Consider the following 23723-nt stretch of genomic DNA (forward strand, 5'->3'; position numbering starts at 1 on the left):
CCTTTCCCACTTTTGTAGTTGGGGCACTTACAGTATTTGGGGGTCTAGTGGGTCCTGCAGGAGCAGTCCGCTTCCTTCAGAGGGTCTATGGGTTCTCTCAGGATTAATCGTGTAATATTTTGAAACACCATATAATTATTTCAAGATTCTAACATATACAGTCTAATCCTTATGATTCTTATAAATGTAAGTAAAATAAGGCAGGTATATAATATAACTTTGACCAATGTTTCTATAAAACAAAGATCTGCCAACTATAGTTTGTGTGGTCACCTGTTTCTGAAAATAAAGTGTTATTAGAATATAGCCCCATCCATTTACATATGTATTGTCTATGGCTGCATTTGGACTATATGCAGAGTTTAGTAGTTGAGACAGAGACTATGACCTGCAAAGCCATAAATAATCAGTATCTGGTATTTACAGAAAAGTTAGCCAACCATTCGTATAAAGACTCAAATCTTATTTTTTGGTGAAAAGCTTAAAAAAAAAAAAGGAAATGAAAAACCTAGTGAAACTTATTTTATTTCTAGTTCAAAACCAATCTTTAATTGCTGTAAGAAATGTCAACCACTTACCTAGGACTTTTGACAATTGGGATGAAGTCTATGTATGCTAAGTAATAACAAGAGAATTATTTTATTAGTCAAAAAAATTCCATATTCCCTTGGCAGGATTTCAAGTATGACCTTTAAGAATTAGGAAAAGACTAGCCTATGCTTTAGGATTAAAACAATCAAATAATTAAACTAGTTCCATTTTTCTAACATATTATCTATCATCAATTAAAGTGAATCATTGCAAATTATACATTACTAAAATTACACAGTGCAAAATTGTTATGTGATTATTTAATTCAGCGTCAATTGCCTAAAGGTCCAAAGTGTTCCATTAAAGTTATAATCTAGATGAATTGAACAAGAAAGAAAAGATTTCTTTGTTAGCCCATTTGTTGATGATTCAATTCCTATTCATGCTAATGATTTCTTCTACCTTCCTATGGAAAACATGAGATTCTAGGGATTGCTGGCAAGATGGACGAATAGGAAGAGCTCCGGTGTGCAGCTCCCAGCAAGAGTGACATAGAAGGCAGGTAATCTCTGAATTTCCAACTGAGGTACCTGGTTCATCTCATTGGGACTGTTGGACAGTGAGTGCAGCCCAAGGAGGGCAAGCCAAAGCAGGGTAGGGCATCGCCTCACCCAGGAAGCACAAGGGGCGGGAGAATTCCTTCTCCTAGCCAAGGGAAGCCATTAGGGACTGTTCCTGGCACTCTGGCCTAGATACTGTACTTTTCCCATGATCTTCACAATGTGCAGACCAGGATATTCCCTCTGGTGCCTACAACACCAGGGCCCTGGGTTTCCAGCACAAAACTGGGTGGCCATTTGGGAAGACACCAAGTTAGCTGCAGCAGTTTTTTTTTTTTTCATACCCCAGTGGTGCCTGGAATGCCAGCAAGACAGAACCATTCACTCCTCTGAAAAAGGGTACTGAAGCCAGGGAGCCAAGTGATCTGGCTTGGCAGGTACCATGCCCATGAAAACCAGCAAGCTAAGTTCCACTTGCTTGAAATTCTCACAGCCACCACAGCAGTCTGAGCTCAACCTGGGACGTTTTGAGCTCAATGTGGGGAGTAGTATGCATCATTGCTGAGGCTGGAGTAGGCAGTTTTAACCTTGCCTGTGTAAACAAAGTCACCAGGAAATTTGAACAGAGTGGAGCCAATGACAGCAGAGCAAGGCCTCTGTAGGCAGACTGTGTCACTAGACTCCCTTTTCACTGGGCAGGGCAACTCTGAAAAAAGGCAGCAACCCGTGAGGGACTTATAAATAAGGCCCTCACCTTCCTGGGACAGAGCACCTGGGAAAAGGGGCGGTTGTGGGTTAAACTTCAGCAGACCAAAATGTCCGTGCCCAGTAGCTCTGAAGAGAGCAGCAGATTTCCCAGTACAGCATTCGGGCTCTGATAAAGGTCAGACTGCCTCCTCAAGTGGCTCCCTGACCCCTGTGTATCCTGACTGGCAGGGGCTGACAGACACCTCATATAGGAGAGTTTTGGCTGGCATCTGGCTGGTACCCTCCTGGGATGAAGCTACCAGAGGAAGCTACCAGAGGAAGGAATAGGAGCAAACTTTGCTGTTATGCAGCCCCAGCTGGTGATTCCTAGGCAAGCAGGGTCTGGACCTCCAGCAAACTCCAGCAGAGCTGCAGCAGAGGGGCCTATTAGAAGGAAAAACTAACAAACAGAAAGAAATAGTTTTGACATCAACAGAAAGGGCATCTACTCAGCGACCCCATCCAAAGGTCACCAACTTCAAAGACCAAAGGTAGATAAATCCATGAAGATGGAAGAAACCAGAGAAAAAAGGCTGAAAATTCGAAAAACCAGAATGCCTCTTCTGATCCAAGGGATCACAACTCCTCACCAGCAAGGGAACAAAACTGAACAGAGAGTGAGTCTGATGAATTGACAGAAGCAGGCTTCAGAAGGTGGGTAATAACAAACTTCTCTGAGCTAAAGGAGCATGTTCTAACCCAATGCAAGGAAGCTAAGGACTTTGAAAAAAGGTTAGACAAAATGATTACTAGAATAACCAGTGTAGAGAAGAACATAAATGACCTGATGGAGCTGAAAAACACAGAACGAGAACTTTGTGAAGCATACACAATTTCAATAGCTGGATCAAGCAAAAGAAAGGATATCAGAGATCGAAGATCAATTCAATGAAGTAAAGCAAGAAGACAAGATTTGAGAAAAAAAGAGTGAAAAGAAATGAACGAAGCCTCCAAGAAATAGGGGATTATGTGAAAAGACTAAATCTACATTTGATCTGTATAGCTGAAAGTGATGGGAAGAATGAAACCAAGTTGGAAAACACTCTTCAGTACATTATCCAGGAGAACTTCCCCAACCTAGATAGGCAAACACTGAAATTCATGAAATACAGAGAACATCACAGAGATACTCCTTGAGAGGAGCAACCCCAAGACATATAATCGTCAGATTCACAAGGGTTGAAATGAAGAAAAAAATACTAAGTGCAGGCAGAGAGAAAGGTTGGGCTACCCACAAAGGGAAGCCCATCAGACTCACAGCAGGTCCCTTGGCAGAAACCCTACAAGACAGAAGAGAGTTGGGGCCAATATTCAACATTCTTAAAGAAAGAATTTTCAACCCAGAATTTCATATCCAGTCAAACTAAGCTTCATAAGGGAAGGAGAAAGAAAATCCTTTACAGACAAGCAACTGCTGAGAGAGTTTGTCACCACCAGGCTTGCCTTACCAGAGCTCCTGAAGGAAGGACTAAACATGGAAAGGAACAATCAGTACCAGCCCCTGCAAAAACATAACAAATTGTAAAGACCATTGACACTATGAAGAAACCGCATCAACTAACGGGCAAAACAACCAGCTAGCATCATAATGGCAAGATCAAATTCACACATAACAATATTTACCTTAAATAATGGGCTAAATGTCCCAATTAAAAGACACAGACTGGCAAATTCGATGAAGCGTCAAGACCCATCAGTGTGCTGTATTCAGGAGACCCATCTCACATGCAAAGACACACATAGGCTCAAAATAAAGGAATGGAGGAAGATTTACCAACAAATGGAAAGCAAAAAACAAACAAACAAACAAAAAACAGCAAGCATTGCATTCCTAGTCTCTCATAAGACAGACTTTAAGCCAACAAAGATCAAAAGAGACAAAGAAGGGCATTACATAATGGTAAAGGGATCAATGAAACAAAAAGATCGAACTATCCTGAATATATATGCACCCAACACAGGAGCACCCAGATTCATAAAGCAAGTTCTTAAGAGACCTACAAAGAGACTTAGACTCCCATATAATAATAATGGGAGACTTTAATATGCCACTGTCAATATTAGAGAGATCAATGAGACAGAAAATTAAAAAAGATAGTCAGGACTTGAACTGAGATCTGGAGCAAGTGGACCTAGTAGACATCTACAAAACTCTCCACCTCAAATCAACAGAATATACATTCTTCTTGGCATCACATCACAGTTATTCTAAAACTGACCACATAATTGGAAGTAAAACACTCCTCAGCAAATGCAAAAGAACAGAAATCATAACAAACAGTCTCTCAGACCACACTGCAATCAAATTAGAACTCAGGATTAAGAAACTCACTCAAAACTGCACAATTACATGGAAACTGAACAACCTGCTCCTGAATGACTACTGGATAAATAATGAAATAAAGGGAGAAATAATGATGTTCTTTGAAACCAATGAGAATGAAGACACAATGTACCAGAATCTCTGGGACACATTTAAAACAGTGAGCAGAGGGAAATTTATAGCACTAAGTGCCCACATGAGAAGCGAGGAAAGATCTAAAATCAATACCCTAATGTCATGAGTAAAAGAACTAGAGGAGCAAGAATCAACAAATTTAAAAGCTAGCAGAAGTCAAGAAATAACTAAGCTCAGAGCAGAACTGAGGGAGACAGAGACAGGAAAAACTCTTCAAAAAAATCAATGAATTCAGGAGCTGGTTTTTTGAAAAGATCAACAAAATATTAGCAAAACTAATAAAAAAGAAAAGAGAGAAGAATCAAATAGATGCAATAAAAAATGATAAAGGGGATATCACTGCTGATCCCACAGAAATACAAACTACCATTAGCGAATACTGTAACCACCTCTATATAAATAAACCAAAAAATCTAGAAGAATGGATAAATTCCTGGACACTTAACACCCTCCCATGACTAAACAAGGAAGAAGTCAAATGACTGAATAGAGCAATAACAAGGTCTGAAATTGAAGCAGCAATTAATAGCCTACCAACCAAAAAAAAAAAATCCAGGACCAGATGGGTTCACAGTCAAATTCTACCAGAGGTACAAAGAGGAGTTGGTACCATTCCTTCTGAAACTATTCCAAACAATACAAAAAGAGGGAATCCTCTTTAACTCATTTTATGAGACCAACATCATCCTGATACCAAAACCTGGCAGAGACACAACTAAAAAAGAAAATTTCAGGCCAACGTCCATGATGAACATCGATGCAAAAATCTTCAATAAAATACTGGCAACCGAATGCAACAGCACATCAAAAAGCTTATCCATTATGATCAAGTTGGCTTTATCCCTGGGATACAAGGCTGGTTCAATATAGGCAAATCTATAAATGTAATTCATCACATAAACAGAACCAAAGACAAAAACCACATGATTATCTCAATAGATGCAGAGAAGGCCTTTGACAAAATTCAACAGTGCTTTATGCTAAAAACTCTCAATAAACTAAGTATTGATGGAATGTATCTCAAAATAATAAGACTTATTTATGACAAATCCACAGCTAATATCATACTGAATGGGTGAAAGCTGGAAGCACTCCCTTTGAAAACCAGCACAAGACAAGGATGCCATCTCTCATCACTCCTATTCAACATAGTATTGGATGTTCTGGCAATCAAGCAAGAAAAAGAAATAAAGGGTATTCAATTAGGAAAAGGGGAAGTCAAATTGCCTCTATTTGCAGATGACATGATTGTGTATTTAGAAGACCCCATCGTCATAGCCCCAAATCTCCTTAAGCTGATAAGCAACTTCAGCAGTCTCAGGATATAAAATCAATGTGCAAAAATCACAAACATTCCTATACACCACTAACAGACAAACAGAGAGCCAAATCATGAGTGAACTCCCATTCGTAATTGCTACAAGGAGAATAAAATATCTGGGAATACAACTAACAAGGGATGTGAAGGACCTCTTCAAGGAGAACTATAAACCACTGCTCAAGGAAATAAGAGAGGACACAAACAGATGGAAAAACATTCCATGCTCATGGTTAGGAAGATTTAATATTGTGAAAATGGCCATACTGTCCAAAGTAATTTATAGATTCGATGCTATCTCCATTTAGTTTGTTCACAGAACTGGAAAAAAAACACCTTAAATTATATATGGAACCAAAAAAGCCCACACAGCCATTACAATTCTAAGTAAAAACAAACAAACAAACAAACAAAAAAACTGGAGGCATCATGCTACCTGACTTCAAACTATACTGCAAATCTACAGTAATCAAAACAGCATGGTACTGGTTCTGAAACAGAGATATAGAACAATGGAACAAAACAGAGGCCTGAGAAATAACACCACACATCTACAACAATCTGATCTTTGACAAACCTGACAAAAACAAGCAATGGGGAAAGGATCCCCTATTTAATAAATGGTGTTGGGAAAGCTGGCTAGACATATGCAGAAAGCTGGAACTGGATCCCTGTCTTACACCTTATGCAAAAATTAACTCCAGATGGATTAAAGATTTAAACATAAGACCTAACACCATAAAAACGCTAGAAGTAAACCTAGGTAATAGCATTCAGGACATAGGCATAGGCAAGGACTGCATGACTAAAATACTAAAAGCAATGGCAACAAAAGCCAAAATAGACAGATGGCATCCAATTAAACTAAAGAGCTTCTGCATAGCAAAAGAAACTCTCATTAAAGTGAACCAGCAACCAAGAGAATGGAAAAAATTTTGGCAATCTACCCATCTGACAAAGGGCTATTATTTAGAATCTACAAACAACTTAAACAAAATTGCAAGAAAAAAACAAACAGCCCCATCAAAAAGTGGGCAAATGATATGAACAGACACTTCTCAAAAGAAGACATTTACACAGCCAACAAACATATGAAAAAAACTCATCATCACTTGTCATTAGAGAAATGCAAATCAAAACCACATTGAGATACCATCTCATGCCAGTTAGAATGGCAATCATTAAAAAATCAGGAAACCTTGCCAGGCGCGGTGTCTCACGCCTGTAATCCCAGCACTTCAGGAGGCCAAGGCGGGCAGATCACAAGATCAGAAGTTTGAGACCAGTCTGGCAGCATGGTGAAACCCCATGTCTACTAAAAATACAAAATTCGCCAGGCATGGTGATGTGTGCCTTTAATCCTAGCTACTTGGTGGGTGGTGGTTGGGGGGGTTGAGGTAGGAGAATCACTGGAACCCAGGAGGCAAAGGTTGCAGTCAGCTGCACTCCAGCCTGGGCAACAGAACGAGACTCCATCTCAAAAAAAAAAAAAAAGAAAAGAAAAAATCAGGAGACAACAGATGCTGGAGAGGATGTGGAGAAATAGGAATGCTTTTACACTGTTGGTAGGAGTGTAAATTAGTTCAACCATTGTGGAAGACAGTGTGGCAATTCCTCAAGGATCTAGAAGTATAAATACCATTTGACCCAGCAATCCCATTACTGGTTATGTATATACCCAGGATTATAAATCATTCTATTACAAGGAAACATGCACACATATGTTTATTGCAGCACTGTTTATAATAGCAAAGACTTGGAACCAATTCAAATGCCCATCAATGATAGACTGGATAAAGAAAATGTGGCACATATACACCATGGAATACTATGCAGCCATAAAAAAGGATGAGTTCATGTCCTTTGCAGGGACATGGATGAAGCTGGAAACCATCATTCTCAGCAAACTGACACAAGAACAGAATACCAAGCACCACATGTTCTTACTCAAAGTGGGTGTTGAACAATGAGAACACATGGACACAGGAGGGGAGCATCACACACTGGGGCCTTTAAGGGGCTGGGGGGCTGGGGAGGGATAGCAGGGGGGTGAGGGGCTTGGGGTGGGATAACATTAGGAGAAATACCTAATGTAGATGATGGGGTGATGGATCCAGCAAACCACCATGGCAAGTGTATACCTATGTAACAAACCTGCACATTCTGCACGTGTACCACAGAACTTAAAGTATAATAATAATAATAAAGAGCAGAAATACAACATGAATATCCACTATCACCCTTTCTCTTTAAGGTTGTTTGGAAAGCTGAGCCCTAACGTGAGAAAAGTTCAAAGAGAGAGAGAGAGAAAGAGACAGACAGAGAGAGAGAGAGAGAGAGAGAGAGAGAGAGAGAGAAGAATTGAATAGAAAGGAACAAAATTCTTATTATTTGCCAAATGATACAACTGTCTACATAGAAAATTAATCTGTAAAACCTATCATAATTAGTAAAATTGTATAGCATGTTTGCTAAATAAGTTCAATTAACAAAAACCAATATTGTAATGTACTTGTAATGCAGTAAAATGTAAAGATGCCATTTACAATCATAATGAAAATATAATACTCAGGATGAAACCTAAACAAAAAAAAATTCTAGATCTCTGTATAAGGTGGTTTGCTTTAGCTTGAGATCCATCAGTGAGAATTATCCATGGACAATGTCCAGAAATCACATTATTTTTCATAGACCTTGTAGCCTTGATATAATGGAGAACTTTACACTGTCTTCCATAGGAAGCTGGGATGGTTGTTTCTGATATTGGGACCCATTGTGCACCTGTGCCCAAATATGTCTTAAGACTTTTACCTAAGACTTTCCTCAGTATCCAGTGGTCATCTGGAAGAATAAACTCCTGAGAGACAACAACTCATGACCTCTCCTCTGTTGATACAGAGGTAAATGCATCTTTGTTGCACAATTTACAATCTTTTTAAGGAAAAAACATGATTTTGATCATTGAACAGCATGTTCTTGTAAACTTTTAGTGTTATGATGCAAGATCTAATTATTATCAAATGTAGTGATACTTGTTCCAGATACTAAAATTGTTTCAGTTACGCCTTGGGTCAGGGTGACAGAAAAGCTCCATTGTTTAGATCTTTAGCTTATGGAACCCATATCTCTTGGTTTTTTTCCTCAGGGTCTTCTGTAGCTTTTGTATCTCATTTTGAAGTTGGGTGCTTTCACCTTGGCATCTCTCCTTCAGTAGTCGAGTCTGTTCCTAAAAAGAAACAAATGGAGGCTAAATAAGTGTACCATTAAGTAAATCTCTGTGAGCTATCTAGTTTCCACATGCATTGATTTATTTACTACTTAATTTTTTCTTGAAATTTTCTCTATCCTTGATTTTCATTATAGTGTTCCTTGGGCATTTGAGCTCCGTGATTGTTTCTCCTGGGGTTTCTACAGCCAAAGGAGTTGCAGCTTATGTCTTCTGCTCTATTGATGAAGGTCTTGCTTTTTTTCTTCTATTAATTATACAAAACCTTTGTGGGCAATCTTAATAATATATTTGACTTCACATCTTCCCTATGCATTATAGACTTTTTAATACACCTACCTACACACATATTATTGTATATACACGTAATACAGAAATAAGGTATTCTCAAAATATGATGTATATGAATCTTAGATCAGGAAATTTGATCTAAGTCTCTACTCTCTGGTGGCAGGGGTAGCAGAAGATGGATAAGGAAATCCCAGTGCCAGACTTACCATATAGAAATTCTGCACATAGCTCCCGACTCAACAGAAACTGTGAGTAGGGCACAGAAAACAGGCAAGTGTTAGACTGTCCTACAAGTGTGAGGGTTAGGGAGTCCTTCTACTCATAAAAGTTCTTTTAGAGCCAAAGTCATACTAGATGGGATAGAAAAAAATACTACTGTGGATTCCACTAAGTGCTGAAGCTGGGTCAGATATTTACTAGCTGTGTGACCCTATAAAAGTTATTTAATATTTTCTGAACATCTGTTTCCTCTCCTAAGTAATAGGGATAAAGTTCTTGCTTCATATGGTATTAAGCAAGAGATACAGATAAGGCATTTTTATGATGCCTAGCATATGACAGTCATGATAAATGGAAGGGCATACTAAAAAAGGACTGAATGTGACACCCTGCAAATAAACTTTTAGTGACCACATGTAGGTAGTGGCCAGTTCAGGTCAGACAGACAGAAATAAGAAAGTACAAGTAAGCAAGTAGAATCCTTCCCCTGGGCTTTATGTTCTCTCTGCCATAGTAAGTTTGTGATCAAGAAGAATAGAGAGAAAACAGAAAAACAGAAACTACAAGGTGATACAATTAGATACCTGAAGTTTACTAGTAAGGGTCCTCTCTTGCTCTTCCATCAACTCGGCCCTCTCCCTCTCCATCTTTTCAGTCAATTGCTTCACATGTTCCTGGTAACCCTTCTCTTTCTCTTCCATCATCTGCTGATGCTTTATTTGCATTTCCTCTACCATATTTGCTGAAACCTGTGCAGATTCAGCTTTCACACGTTCCGCTGTGGAGGAAAAAGAAGAAAAATTTGTGTGAGGTTATCTTGTTGTCTTATTCTTCCTTACACACTTACCCGCCATTGTTGCTGCTGACTGCATATGCTCTTCTCAGAGATGACCTCAGCAGGTAAGACACATCTTGCTTTAGTTTATGGAACTTAGGTTTATCCAGTCAAATTATTTAAAATTTGAAGAGCTTTAGGATAATCTGATCCTTTGACGCGCTCCTTACCTTCAATCTCCTTTTCCTTTTCTGTGAGAGTCTGATCTGTCTGTAGAATCGCATCAGTCATAGACTCCTTGGATTTCAAGTATGTCTGCAGAATCTCTTCAGCCTTAATTAGACCCAGAGAACACAGAGTGAGCAGTGGGAAATGGCTGTAAGCAGGTGTTACTGTTTGTCTGCTCACCATCTTTTCTTCTGGAATTCTTCCTCTTCGCCCCGGTGTATACAGTGGTCAAGATTCCCTATTGCAGGTGCAGATACATGCTCCAAGCTGGCCAATCAGATTACCTTACTTAGCAGAGTCTTATTTAAGAGGATGATATAGATACTGGGAAATAGGATTCCTTGTCCTTTTCAAACTGAGAGCTCTAAATGTGGTTCCATATGGCTGAACTTGCTGGAGAATGAAGTCCTCATTAACAGAGCAAATCAGAGTGACTCAGATAGAGGGAGGAAGAGAGGGAGAGAAGTGTGGGGATGCAGGGAGGACATCAGGCAAAGAGGCAAATCACCACATTATTTGAAATCTTGTATCCAGATGTCCTTTACATCCAGTTTGAAGCCTAAAATGATAAATTACCCTTTTTTTTTTTTTTTTAAAGCAACCATCATTGGGTTTCTGTCTCTTGGAACAGAAAAAATCCAGCTGTAACGATCATGATAACAGCTTGGTGGTTAATCTGATAATTGAGTTTATAACTCAATAGTTAATTAACTGCACTCTCTCTTTAATTAATTAATTAACGAATTTTTAAAAGACAGAGTGTGGCTCTGTTGCCCAGGCTGGAGTGCTGTGCAATCTTGGCTCACTGAACCTCTATCTACTGGGCTCAAGCAATTCTCCTGCCTCAGCCTTCTGAGTAGCTGGGACTACAGGCGTGCACCACAGTGCCTGCCTGAAACTTGTCTTACTAGAGACAGGTTTCACCATGTTGCCCAGGCTGGTCTTACACTCCTGAGCTCAAGTAATCTGCCCACCTCCATCTCCCAAAGTGTTAGGATTACAGGCTTTGAGCCACCATGCCTGCTGACTGCATTCTTTTTAATGAGCACTTGGGACATATCTGGTATAACAGCCTCTTTGCATATGTTATTAAATGAAAGTGTGAATGTTATGCAGACAGAAAAGCACATCTGTGTGCAATGAAGCTTGGTCACCTTGGTGTTTGCAGGAGGCAGGTCAGCAGCCTTCCATAAATGACAGATGAATCTTGGTTACCTGTATCCCCTTCCTTGGTTCCTCATGGTACTTTGTCTTCAGGTCTTGTAGCTTCTGAATAAAGAGACGATAGCCCCCTGGTTTAGAATAAATTCCCGCCTTCACTTCTTCTTCTAGAGGACTGAAAATGTCCTGAAGTAAAGCTGAGCAACGATCCGATGATGCTTTCCGATTCTGTTCACAAAAGACATCCCGCTTTTTGTCTAGCTGGGCCTTTAATGTAAAAACAGGAAGTAAAAAGAGTAACAGGAAAAGGATGCTGGCTTGACCTTAGAATTTCAGGAAAGACTTCTGAAAATAAAAAGTCAGTGACTCTGGAGAAACTGACAGTCTCCCTAGCAGGACCACACTCTTCCTCCTGACCCCACTTTCTACTGAAGTTGCTTTCTCCTTGGAGGTGGGTTTCAGGGTGGAGATTGATAGCTTTATGTCAACTGTTAGAGGAAAACTCTGCTTTTTCATATTGGGGTAATGATGTTACATGAAATAAATGTGGCTGAACAGAAGCCTGCTCAAGATAACTAGGATGAAAATTTTCTTTGCATTTGGCTAGAATATCAAATCAGTCTGAGAAGAGTGGGCAGGTAATTTGATTAGAAGCTTTGATTGTCAGTTACATGCATTTAATAAAGAAAAGAGCATTTATTGATAAGCAATGTTTTTAAACTTTGAATCTGAAGTAATAAAATTGTTTTTTTTCTGATTATCATGATTACCAAGAGCTAGCTGTCACCATTTTAAAATCTAGAATAACTATTTCTCTCAAAATAAATGCCAATTTCATTTCTTAGTAGTACTTTGCCTTCCCAAATCCAAATCCATGTAAATGTGACAGAAAAATTACCTCTAATTTCTTCTGAAACAGATGGTCCACATCCTTGAAAGAGTTCTTCATGAAGACTTCAATAGCCTCTCTCTCACTGGCCCTGTGCAGGTCCAGCAGCTCCTGGAGGGTTTCCGTGGGCAGCTGCACCTTCTGGCCCATCTGCTGGTCGTAGTGGGCAATGGCCTTTTGTACTGCGGCTGAGTTCTCTATCTGGGCCAAGGCCAGGACTGCATTCTCCATGCAGGGCAGATCCCCACTGCTGATGCCATTGACATAGGTCAGCACCAGGCTCTCTAGACCTGCATATGGAGAACAAATGATAATGTTTCTTGTACTAAAGAAAACTCCCTGTTCTGTGTTATTCTGAACATGTCAATCACCACCTATTTTTCTCACAGCATCAATGTCCTCATCATCACCTGGGAGCTTGCTGGAAATGCAGATTGTCAGCCTCTGCCCCAAATCTACTGAACTAGAGTTTTTTATCTGGGTAAGCTCCCCAGATGATATGTATGCATATCAACATTTGAGAATCCTTGTTCTAGATGGCATAGGCCTGTTGTAGTTGAATGTTTGCATCCATTTTAACCCCAAGCACCATCAGGAAAGGAAACTATAGCTATTTCACTTATGACTGTATCCTCAGCCTATTCATAGTAGTATTTGATCAATACTTATGGAACAAATGATACTCTCCTAATCAAAAGAAGTCCTCCATTTGGTTTATTTTATCATAGCATTGTCCAAGAAAACGTTCTGTAATCGTGGAAGTTTTCGGTATGTGCTATTCAGTATGCTAGGCACTAAGTCCATGTAGATATAAGCCTTTCAAATATAGCCATGTGAATTGACTTTAAAATTTTCCTTATTTTAATTAATTTACATTTACATTTAGATAGCCCCACTTGTCTAGTGGCCACTGTATTGTACAGTGCAGGCCCAGTTTACTGTGGCAATTTTAAGTAATAAAACATTTTTCCTTTGCTTTTTCTATCTTTTCCCACCAAGAAATTGACTAACAAAATCTATTAGAAATGTCGGTGCCATCTAGAATTTAACAGATGTAGCAATAGATTCGGATTTTTCAGTACTGAAACTAGGTGGAGTTATTTCATGCTCCTTTTGTTGTCTTCTTTTTTTTTCCTCTGTCACCCAGGCTGGAGTGCTGTGGCACGATCTTGTTTCACTGCAACCTCTGCCTCCTGTGTTCAAGCAATTCTCCTGCCTCAGCCCCTCAAGTAGCTGGGATTACAAGCAAGTGCCACCATGTCCGGCTAATTTTTTTTTTTGTATTTTTAGTGGTGACACAGTTTTGCCATGCTGGCTAGGCTGGTCTCGAACTCCTGGCCTCAAGTGATCCTCCCGCCTCGGCCTCCCAAAGTGCTGGGATTAGAGGCGTGAGCCACCATGACTGGCCATCCTTTAGTTTTAACAATGAGTGGAAGTACTAGGAAGAGGACTTACGAGGCCCGTTGACCTTGATACCTCCTGAAAGAGTTTTAGTTTTGGAATTGGTAAAGATGTAGGAAGAGAAGTCTGCTACTTGTCGCACAAAGTCGGGGTCCAGCTCTTCATCATGCAGTTTCTCGAGCTGGGCAAGCTTCTTGCCATTAACAGGTCGATCAAAGACAAAGCATTTCTTCTTTGGGAAGAACTTCTGGATACAGAGTCGGGGCAGATTAAAATTTTTATCTTTTTCACTGGTACCTAGAAAAACATAATAAAGAAATTTGCCCTGATATAAATTTTTCTGTAAAAGGTCAAGTAGTAAATATTTTAGGCTCTGCAGGCTAAGTGGTCTCTTTTCCAAGTACTCAACTCTGTTATTGGAGTGCATGACAACAGCTTTAGACAATATGTAAATGAATAGTCATAGCATTCTTCCCAAAAAATCTCATTTACAAATACAGCTGGCAGGCAAGATTGGCCATCATTTGTCTTAGGCTGCGGTTTTCCAACACTTGGACTAGTACACTGTTCATATTTAATCCATGTTCTTTAAATAAATATCTATTGTCCTTCATATTTTAGGCTAAATACAGAATCACAAACCCTACATACAGAGATAAAATTTACCTAAATTATAAAATAGGGAGAAATGAAAGAAAGATAAATCTATTTTAGAACATGGGAGAATATAATTAAAAATCTAATCTATTAATTCAGATATGCAGCAAGCATTAATTCCTTTTTTTTAAAAAAAGTCTGTGCTATTGCTAATAGCAAGCATTAATTCTTAAGAACAGCAAGCTAGAGATATAGAAAACTGTAAATGTAAGAAAACAATCAATAGTAAACTAAAAAATGATAATTTCTAGTGTTTTGTCATCCTCATTTATCAATGATACATCCCTGTTACCTTGCTTCAGCTTCAGGGAGTACTCCAGGTACTCATCTGCTGTGATGGGTTGTCCATGTACTTCCAAGTCCAGGGAGAAATCTCTCAGTGTCCACACAAAGTCTGGGAAGAAGCTCACAAAGTCAGCTGAATCCTCAATCTCATAGTCATTCTCACCAGGTGAGGATTTTGACTGGATTTGATCTGTGAGCTCTGTCACATAGCTGAGCAGCTAACTAAGGAAATGTGGCAAAATGAACAGGGACCTCATCCCATATTATTTCAACATATTCCCAAACCTTCCATTTTCCTTTGCTCTTAACCTGTCAAGTCTAAAGTGGATACATGGAATCTCTTCCCTGTACTTGCATTATTCTTTATGTTTTCTCCTTTTGAGCTTGATTGATGAGGATTCACAGGCAGCTTGCTTATGAATACTGGTGTCCCTCTGACCTCGGTGTTGTTCTGAGTCAGAAAAGGATACTGTAGTTGGTCCATGGCCTGCTGGTTGATGGTTCCCATGCTATTGTACACAAAGGTGCTGCTCAGGAGGATGGCCAGGGCGAAGATCCAGGAGTCGTTCTGGTTGTCACCCTAGAAGTCAATACACATTTGGGTCAGGAGCAAGTTTCATTGTCACAGTACTTTTCAGAGTAATAGTAGTAAAAGTATATCATAAGTTAGAGTTTTCTTTGAAGACTAATGACCTATGAAAAGAACCCAAATCCAAACAAAATGATTGTTATTTGGATATGGAATCTGTACAGGTTTTTTGATTAGCATTTTTTTGGCATACACTGATTCTCACTAGGTCCTCTTATGATCATTGGCAGATAATCTCAAAATAAACATTCAAGGTTGTTAGGCATTCTAAGGCTTGAAATACAATTTAAATTTGCTCAGGCTGCTGCATTATAAGTTCTCTGCAGGAGAAGACTCATGACATTGGATTTATTTGTGCTCCCTTATACATTGTGTTAACTCACGTAGCTTACAACCTGTAATTAGTAGAATACTGTCTGTTGACCACCATACTCTGCTAGGATTCTGTCATGAATATTTTTCTCACTTCTGGTTGCTAAATTTGGCCTTATGACATGTACACAGAAATGAAAAGACAAATTAGAGTCAAATACAAACTCTTTAAGAAAAAACAAAATATTCAGAGATAAAAGGTTTAATAAAATATTAAATATTTAAGAGATAAAATAAGAGATAAAAGAAAAAAATAAGAGATAAGAGATAAAAGATAAAATATCAGTACATAAAATATTCAGTGATGAGGGGCTTATTCCAGAATTGAATCATTGACCCTTACCTTCTTTATATCTCCCAGGCCCTCAGTGTCAAGCAGGACTAGGGTATGTCCTGGCTTCTTGGGGTGAGGCACACACCACATCCAGATTCCTTTGGTGTGAGATATCACTGTGGAGCCTAGAGAGAAGCCTGCAAAGGAGAGATGGGGTAAGAAGGGCTGGAGATTTAATAACAGGTGCTTCTGAAATTTGAGGCAAATGTAGCATCATAATTAATGTTGAGAGAGATAACTGAAACCACAATCAGTACTTACCTTACTTATAATCAGAAAAATAGGAAAATTTGAATATCCAATACATAAATGGATTCAGGACCTTGCATAATAAAAACAATCAACAAATTAGAAATAGAAAAAACTGAGGCAGGAGAATCACTTGAACCCAGGAGGTGGAGGTTGCAGTGAGCCGAGATCACACCCTCCAGCCTGCGCAACAAAGTGAGACTCCATCTCAAAAAAAAAAAAAAAGAAAGAAAAAGGAAATAGAAAAAAACAAAAACAAAACAAAAACAAAACTACCTCAACAAAATAAAGGACATATATGAAAAATCCACAGCCCACTTCACACTCAATGGTGAAGACTGAAAATTTTCCTCTAATGTTAGGAACAAGGAAAAGATGCCCACTTTTGCCACTTCTTTTCCACAAAGTACTAGAGGTCCTATACAGAGTAATTAGGTGAGAAAAGGAAACAGAAAGCATCTAAATTGGAAAGGAAGATGTAAGTTAACCTCTATTCATTGATGACGTGATCTATGCAGAAAACCTTAAATATTACACATAACTGTTAGAACTAATGAAAAGAATTCAGCAAAGTTGCAGCATACAAAATCAACATGCGAAAATCAGTTGTATCTCTATACAGTAGCAATGAGCAATCTGAAAAGGAAATTTTGAAAGTAATCCCACTTAACATAGCACCAAAAGGACAAACTACTTAAGAATCAACTTAACCATAGAGGGGAATGACTTGTATAATGAAAATTACAAAACATTTTTTTTTTTTTAGACAAAGTCTTACTCTGTTACCAGGCTGGACTGCAATCACTGCTCACTATAGCCTTAACCTCCCAGGCTCAAGCAATTCTCCCACTTCAGCCTCCCAAGTAGCTGAGGTTACAGGCATCTGCCACCAGGCCCGGCTAATTTTTGTATTTTTTGTAGAGATGGGCTTTCCTCATATTGTCCAGGTTTGTCTCAAATTCTTGAGCTCAAGTGATCTGCTTGCCTCAGCCTCCCAAAGTGCTGGGATTACAGATGTGAACCACTGTGCTTGGCCAAACCTGGCCGACAGAGTGAGACTCTCTCTCAAAAAAAAAAAAAAAAAAGAAAATAACAAATGTTGGTGAGTATGAAGAGAAATCAGAACCCTTGTGCATTTCTGTTGGGAATGTAAAGTGGTACAGTCATTGTGGAAAATGATATAGCAATTCCTTAAAAAATTTAATGGAATGACTGTATGAGCCAGCAATTCCACTTCTGGGTATATACCTGAAAGAAGTGAAAGCAAGGTCTTGAACAGATATTCAGGCACCCATGATCCTATCAGCATTATTTATAATAGCCAAGGTGTGGAAGCAAGCCAAGTGCCAATTGACAGGTGAACAGCTAAATTAGTATATACATACAATTACTCAGCCTTAAAAAGGAAGAATTTTGACACATGCTACCACACTGATGAACCTTAAAGACATTATATGAATTAAAATAAGCCAGTCACCAAAGGACAAATATTGAATTACTCCACTTGCATAACATTCCTAGGTTTATAGAAATGGAATGTAGAATTGTGGTAGGAGATGGGTGTAGGTGGGGCTTTTGTTTAATTGGCACAGAGTTTCTGTTAGGGAAGATTAAGAAGTTCTGGAAATACATGGTGGTGATAGTTGCACAACAATTTGAATTTAATTAATACCACAGAACTACATACTTAATAATGGTTACAAGGGTAAAAATTTATATTTATATATATATTAAAACACTAAAAGAGAATATCCAATACAGACTGAAATGTTTTTTCAATCTTAATGATCAGTGTAAATTTGTTGTTACTATGTGAACATAGGCAGGCGATCTCTTGAGCCCAGGAGTTTGAGACCAGCATGGGCAACATGGTGAAACCGTGTCTCTACAAAAAATACAAAAATTAGGTGGGTGTGCTGGCATGCACCTGCAGTCCTACCTACTCAGGAGGCTGAGGTGAGAGGATTACTTGAGCCCAGGAAGTCAAGGCTGCGGTGAACTGATATCTTGCCACTGCACGCCAGTCTGGGGCTGAGAGCAAGACCTTGTCTCAAGAAAAAAAAGAAAAGACTAGTCAAGTGCAGTCAGTAGTGAGAAGGGTGAGGGGAAAGAGTAGAACAAGGAGTTCAACTGTAACTGATGGTGAACAATCAATTGAAATAACTCACTACCTTCAGAGCAGCCATGAGCTGACTCCTAACCTCTAGAAGAGTGAAGATAAGGAGCCCAACTGGATGCTGACTTTGTGAGGGGAAAGAAGGGCTTGGTAGAGCTTTGCTGGTGTCACTCACCTTTGTTATTCCCAGCCAGCTTGTTCATCAGGTAGGATTTGCCTGTGCGGTAGAGGCCCACAATCGCCACCACCACCACAGGCTGTGTAATGGCAGACAGGATCTTCAGAGCTTCTGGATTCACCACCAGTCGCCCATTAGTGTTCTCAATAAGGCATATTGGACCTGTCTGGTGGATCTCTGATGCCATGTCCAGGGCGTTGTTTTGTCTGCAAAGGAAGAGATGGAATTCATTAGAATTTCCAGTCTTTTGCATTTAAGGGATAGAGTCACAAAACTCCCCAGGATGGCCAAAAGTTTTGTGTTTGTCAGTGAGAGAGATGAGGAGAAATCTGTATCATTTTTAAAAATTATGGAAGTATTGTCATCAACGTAAATATTGGTATGACAGTAACTTATCAACAGTCAACTACTCTTGTGATCTAGTACTTTCATTTAATTTATTGTGGAAAACCTTCCCTTGGATTCTTATTAAAAATTTTATACTAGATAATAAATGAAAGATAAAATAGGACTTAGATAATTTTTTTTACATCCTGGCTATATGTAAGAAATTCAATATTGATGTTTATTCATGAATTCCTATGGTGAATAAAGACCCCCATGAATAAATGTTTCATTGTTTGATATATGCCCTTAGGACAATTTCCAGGGATTTTTAAATGTGTTCCTTCCTCCATCTTCAACTGGTTATGCTTATTTCACTGCAATGAGGATCCACAAAGCTTCTCACAGTGCCATTCTGGAAGTGGAACCAATGTAACATACTTTTGCAAATTTTAGAGGACTACATAACCATGTGAAACACATGGCTAGGGACCTTTCCAAGGGCTTTGAAGGGGCATGTGCAAGAGAAGGGCCTCGAAACTTAAGCTTCATTAGTGTCACGATAAGGTAGCCTCTAACTCAGTGGGAGTATGAATGCAAAACTGTCAATACTGAATGTTGTCAAGAAACACACACACACATACACACACACACACACACACATACACACACACAGAGCAAAACAAAAAACAAACAAAAAAACTCATGAAATAAGAATTAAAAGACCAGGAGGCCCATAAAGAGAACTACATGGGAAGTTGTTAAAAGAAAATATATTTCCAGCAATACAGCTTTAGGTTTTCTGTTTTCTCCATTTTGTAGAGTAGGAGAAAGAGAAATAGGAAGAGAAGAAATAGAAGTGGGGAGGAGGAGAAGAAGGAGAAGGGACTGGAAAGGTGAGAGAGAGAGAGAGAGAGAGCATGCATGAGTGCACTCCAGTAAGTGCCAACAAATGAACTGTCAGACAAGGTGATGAGTGAGGCTAGTGTTTTGTCAAGAAATTCAGGGCAAGAGTTTCCAGAAGGTGGGATCCAAGTTGTCTGAGTGCATGGGAGAGGTTAAGGTAAGCAAAGATACTGGCTTTAATAGTGAAGCACTACAAGAGAATTCCATAGGAAAATTAGTCTACCTCTCTTAAAAAAAAAAAAAAAAAAAAAGGGAGAGGAAGCTCTTTAGTCTGGATTGTTTCTAGAGAAATAACCTGAAACAAAGTTCAAATGTGTAATAAAAAGTATGCTGTTTTCATGAGTCTTCCTCTTTCATGCTTGGTTTCACTTTCTTTCTTTGTCTTAACAGTGGCAGCGGGCTGCTTACTCTGCTTCTCATTTACTGCTCTTTCCTTCTCTTGAAAAGAATCTATTGGCAGCTCTTTCCATTTCCTGGCTGCTGTAGGAGCAGGATTCAGCAAGCTCCATCACTGACAATGGAATTGTAATCGTGTCCCTAGTCAACACAGACAATGTCAACAAAGAGAAAGACCATCCTAGTGCATTTCAAACTCTCAGTTCCTGTCTGCTGGTGCCTAATTCAACACAATCACTGTGGCACTTAGAGCCATGCCGCTCCTGATAGCACCAGAATTTCATCTGACCTGTATCCCATGTCAGGCTCAACTGGGGCCTAATTTGGTCCTGGTCATTTTTAAGGAAACTAACCGACCTTTATAAATTCCTTCCCAACCCTGCCACAATCTTACAGGCTCAATGTCCCTGGGCTGAGGTACTTCAGAACTGGAGAGGAAGCAGTTGGAGTTCTTACCTGTTCTTTTCTCTTCGGTCCAGGTAAAGTTGTTTCTGTCACTTCTTTTTTCTTTCACTGGATGGCTGGACTTTTATTTCACCCCTCCAGTGTTGTGTAGCTTTCTGGATTGTCCTCAGTGATCAAATAATTAGAAGGTAAGCCACCTTTGTAATGGCATCAGAGCCTAATGAAACTGAAAGTACTTCTTTCACAGCACTGACTCAATAACCACAAATACAATTTCTGGTCTCTGCTAGTAGGCGGGGTAATTATGAAGTTTGGAGATATGTTAGTCAGCTTGCTTCTTTCTGCTCTTGGATGCCACCAAAGAAGCATCGTTGAAGTCTCTCTTCTCCCTGTGGTCATATCTAAGTCAGAGTCTCCTTAACAGCCCGAATAGGGGAGAAAGCTCTTCATTGGAGGGTTGAGCTTTGAAACAATGGATGAAAGCCTGAGGTGCCATTTTGAGCAATGGGGAATGCTCATGGACTGTGGCAATGAGAGATCCAAACACCAAGCACTCCAGGGACTTTGGGTTTGTCACATATACCACTGTGGAGGAGGTGGATACAGCCATGAATGCAAAGCCACACAAGGTGGATGGAAGATTTGTGGAACCAAAGAGAGCTGTCTCAAGAGAAGATTCTCAAAGACCAGGTGCCCATGTAACTGTGAAAAAGATATTTATTGGCAGCATTAAAGAAGACATTGAAGAACATCACCTAAGAGATTATTTTGAACAGTATGGAAAAACTGAAGTGATTGAAATCATGACTGACCAAGGCAGTGGCAAGAAAAGGGGCTTTGCCTTTGTAACCTTTGATGACCATGAATCTTTGGATAAGATTGTCATTCAGAAATACTGTACTGTAAATGGCCACAACTGTGAAGTTAGGAAAGCCCTGTCAAAGCAGGAGATGGCTAGTGCTTCATCCAGCCAAAGAGGTCGAAGTGGTTCTGAAAACTTTGATGGTGGTTGTGGAGGTGGTTCAGGTGGGAATGACAACTTGTCATGGAGGAAACTTCAGTGGTCGTGGTGGCTTTGGTGGCAGTCATAGTGGTGGTGGTCTTATGGTGACAGTGGGGATGGCTATAATAGATTTGGTTATGAAGGAAGCAATTTTGGAGGTGGTGGAAGCTACAACAATTTTGGCAACTACAACCATCAGTCTTCAAATTTTGGACCCATGAAGGGAGGAAATTTTGGAGGCTGAAGCTGTGGCCCCTACGGTGGTGAAGGCCATACTTTGCCAAACTAGGAAACCAAGTTGGCTATGGAAGTTCCAGTAGCAGCAGTAGCTATGGCAGTGACAGAAGATTTTAATTAGGCAAAAAAGGTTAGCAGGAGAGGGGAGCCAGAGAATTGATAGGGAAGCTACAAGTAACAACAGATTTGTGAACCCAGCCAAGCACAGTGGTGGCAGGGCCTAGCTCCTACAAAGAAGATGTTTTAGACAAATACTCATGTGTATGGGCAAAAAACTTGAGGACTGTATTTGTGACTAATTGTATAACAGGTTATTTTAATTTCTGTTCTGTGAAAAGTGTAAAGCATTCCAACAAAGGGTTTTTTCTTTTTCTTTTTTTTAATTGCATTTTAGGTTTTGGGGTACATGTGAAAAACATGCAACGTTGTTGCATAGGTGCATACGTGGCAGTGTGATTTGCTGCCTTCCTCCCCTTCACCTATATCTGGCATTTCTCCCCATGCTATCCCTCCACAACTCCCCACCCCCCCACTGTCCCCCCGACTCCCCCCAAATAGACCCCAGTGTATAGTGCTCCCCTCCCTGTGCCCATGTGTTCTCATTGTTTAACACCTGCCTATGAGTGAGAACATGTGGTGTTTGATTTTGTGTTCTTGTGTCAGTTTGCTGAGAATGATGGTTTCCAGGTTCATCCATGTCCCTACAAAGGACGTGAACTCATCGTTTTTTATGGCTGCATAATATTCCATGGTGTGTATGTGCCACATTTTCCCTGTCCAGTCTATCATCGATGGGCATTTGGGTTGGTTCCAGGTCTTTGCTATTGTAAACTGTGCTGCAACGAACATTCGTGTGCATGTGTCCTTATAGTAGAATGATTTATAATCCTTTGGATATATACCCAGTAATGGGATTGGTAGGTCAACTGGAATTTCTATTTCTAGGTCCTTGAGGAATTGCCACACTGTTTTCCACAATGGTTGAACTAATTTACACTCCCACCAACAGTGTAAAAGTGTTCCTATTTCTCCACATCCTCTCCAGCATCTGTTGTCTCCAGATTTTTAAATGATCGCCATTCTAACTGGCGTGAGATGGTATCTCAATGTAGTTTTGGTTTGCATTTCTCTAATGACCAGTGATGATGAGCATTTTTTCTGTGCTTGTTGGCCTCATATATGTCTTCTTTTGTAAAGTACCTGTTCATATCCTTTGCCCATTTTTGAATGGGCTTGTTTGTTTTTTTCTTGTAAATCTGTTTTAGCTTGTTGTAAATTCTGGATATCAGCCCTTTGTTAGACAGGTAGGCTGCAAAAATTTTTTCCCATTCTGTTGGTTGCCGATTAACTCTATTGACTGTTTCTTTCGCTGTGCAGAAGCTGTGGAGTTTGATCAGGTCCCATTTGTCTATTTTGGCTTTTGTTGCCAATGCTTTTGGTGTTTTGGTCATAAAGTCCTTGCCTACGCCTATGTCCTGAATGGTTTTGCCTAGGTTTTCTTCTAGGGTTTTTATGGTGTTAGGTCTTATGTTTAAGTCTTTAATCCATCTGGAGTCAATTTTAGTGTAAGGTGTCAGGAAGGGGTCGAGTTTCTGCTTTCTGTATATGGCTAGCCAGTTTTCCCAACACCACTTATTGAACAGGGACTCCTTTCCCCATTGCTTGTTTTTATCAGGTTTGTCAAAGATCGGGTGGTTGTAGATATGTTGTGTCACCTCCGACGCCTCTGTTCTGTTCCATTGGTCTATATCTCTGTTTTGGTACCAGTACCATGCTGTTTTGATTACTGTAGGCTTGTAGTATAGTTTGATGTCTGGTAGTGTGATGCCTCCTGCTTTGTTCTTTTTGCTTAGAATTGACTTGGCTAT

The 23723-nt window shown here is 39.6% G+C and overlaps 2 protein-coding genes across 3 annotated transcripts; one reads left to right on the forward strand and one right to left on the reverse strand.

Moving 5' to 3' along the window:
* Window positions 1-615: 615 nt before the first annotated feature.
* On the reverse strand, window positions 616-20876 carry LOC105725672 (guanylate-binding protein 3). 2 transcript variants are annotated; one of them, XM_012464809.3, is made up of 11 exons: window positions 20667-20876; window positions 18582-18790; window positions 16051-16178; window positions 15217-15326; window positions 14754-14956; window positions 13859-14101; window positions 12413-12693; window positions 11569-11781; window positions 10356-10458; window positions 9935-10128; window positions 616-8840 (listed from the first exon to the last, which is right to left on the reverse strand). In XM_012464809.3, exons 2-11 carry the CDS (start codon window positions 18769-18771, stop codon window positions 8712-8714), a joined length of 1794 nt encoding a protein of 597 aa, XP_012320232.2. In that variant the 5' UTR covers window positions 18772-18790; window positions 20667-20876; the 3' UTR covers window positions 616-8711. The 2 variants fall into 2 exon arrangements, with proteins under 2 accessions (XP_012320232.2, XP_021522106.2); XM_021666431.2 differs by lacking the exons at window positions 15217-15326; window positions 16051-16178; window positions 18582-18790; window positions 20667-20876 and adding an exon at window positions 15078-15199.
* On the forward strand, window positions 20765-22122 carry LOC105725675 (heterogeneous nuclear ribonucleoprotein A1-like). Its single transcript, XM_064372598.1, has one exon. It carries the CDS (start codon window positions 21146-21148, stop codon window positions 21704-21706), a length of 561 nt encoding a protein of 186 aa, XP_064228668.1. The 5' UTR covers window positions 20765-21145; the 3' UTR covers window positions 21707-22122.
* Window positions 22123-23723: the final 1601 nt, after the last annotated feature.

This window comes from Aotus nancymaae, unplaced genomic scaffold (genome assembly GCF_030222135.1).
Source record: "Aotus nancymaae isolate 86718 unplaced genomic scaffold, 86718_ANA_hifiasm-v0.15.2.pri h1tg000007l, whole genome shotgun sequence".
Classification (NCBI taxonomy): Eukaryota; Metazoa; Chordata; class Mammalia; order Primates; family Aotidae; genus Aotus; species Aotus nancymaae.

Coding starts and splice junctions, on each gene's coding strand:
- LOC105725672 (XM_012464809.3), bottom strand. CDS start 18,771: ATGGCATCAGAGATCCACCAGACAGGTCCAATATGCCTTATTGAGAAC. Junction 16,179..18,581: donor GCTGGCTGGGAATAACAAAG/GTGAGTGACACC, acceptor TCTCCTTTGCAG/GCTTCTCTCTAGGCTCCACA. Junction 10,129..10,355: donor AAAGGAAAAGGAGATTGAAG/GTAAGGAGCGCG, acceptor TTTCCTCCACAG/CGGAACGTGTGAAAGCTGAA.
- LOC105725675 (XM_064372598.1), top strand. CDS start 21,146: ATGAGAGATCCAAACACCAAGCACTCCAGGGACTTTGGGTTTGTCACA.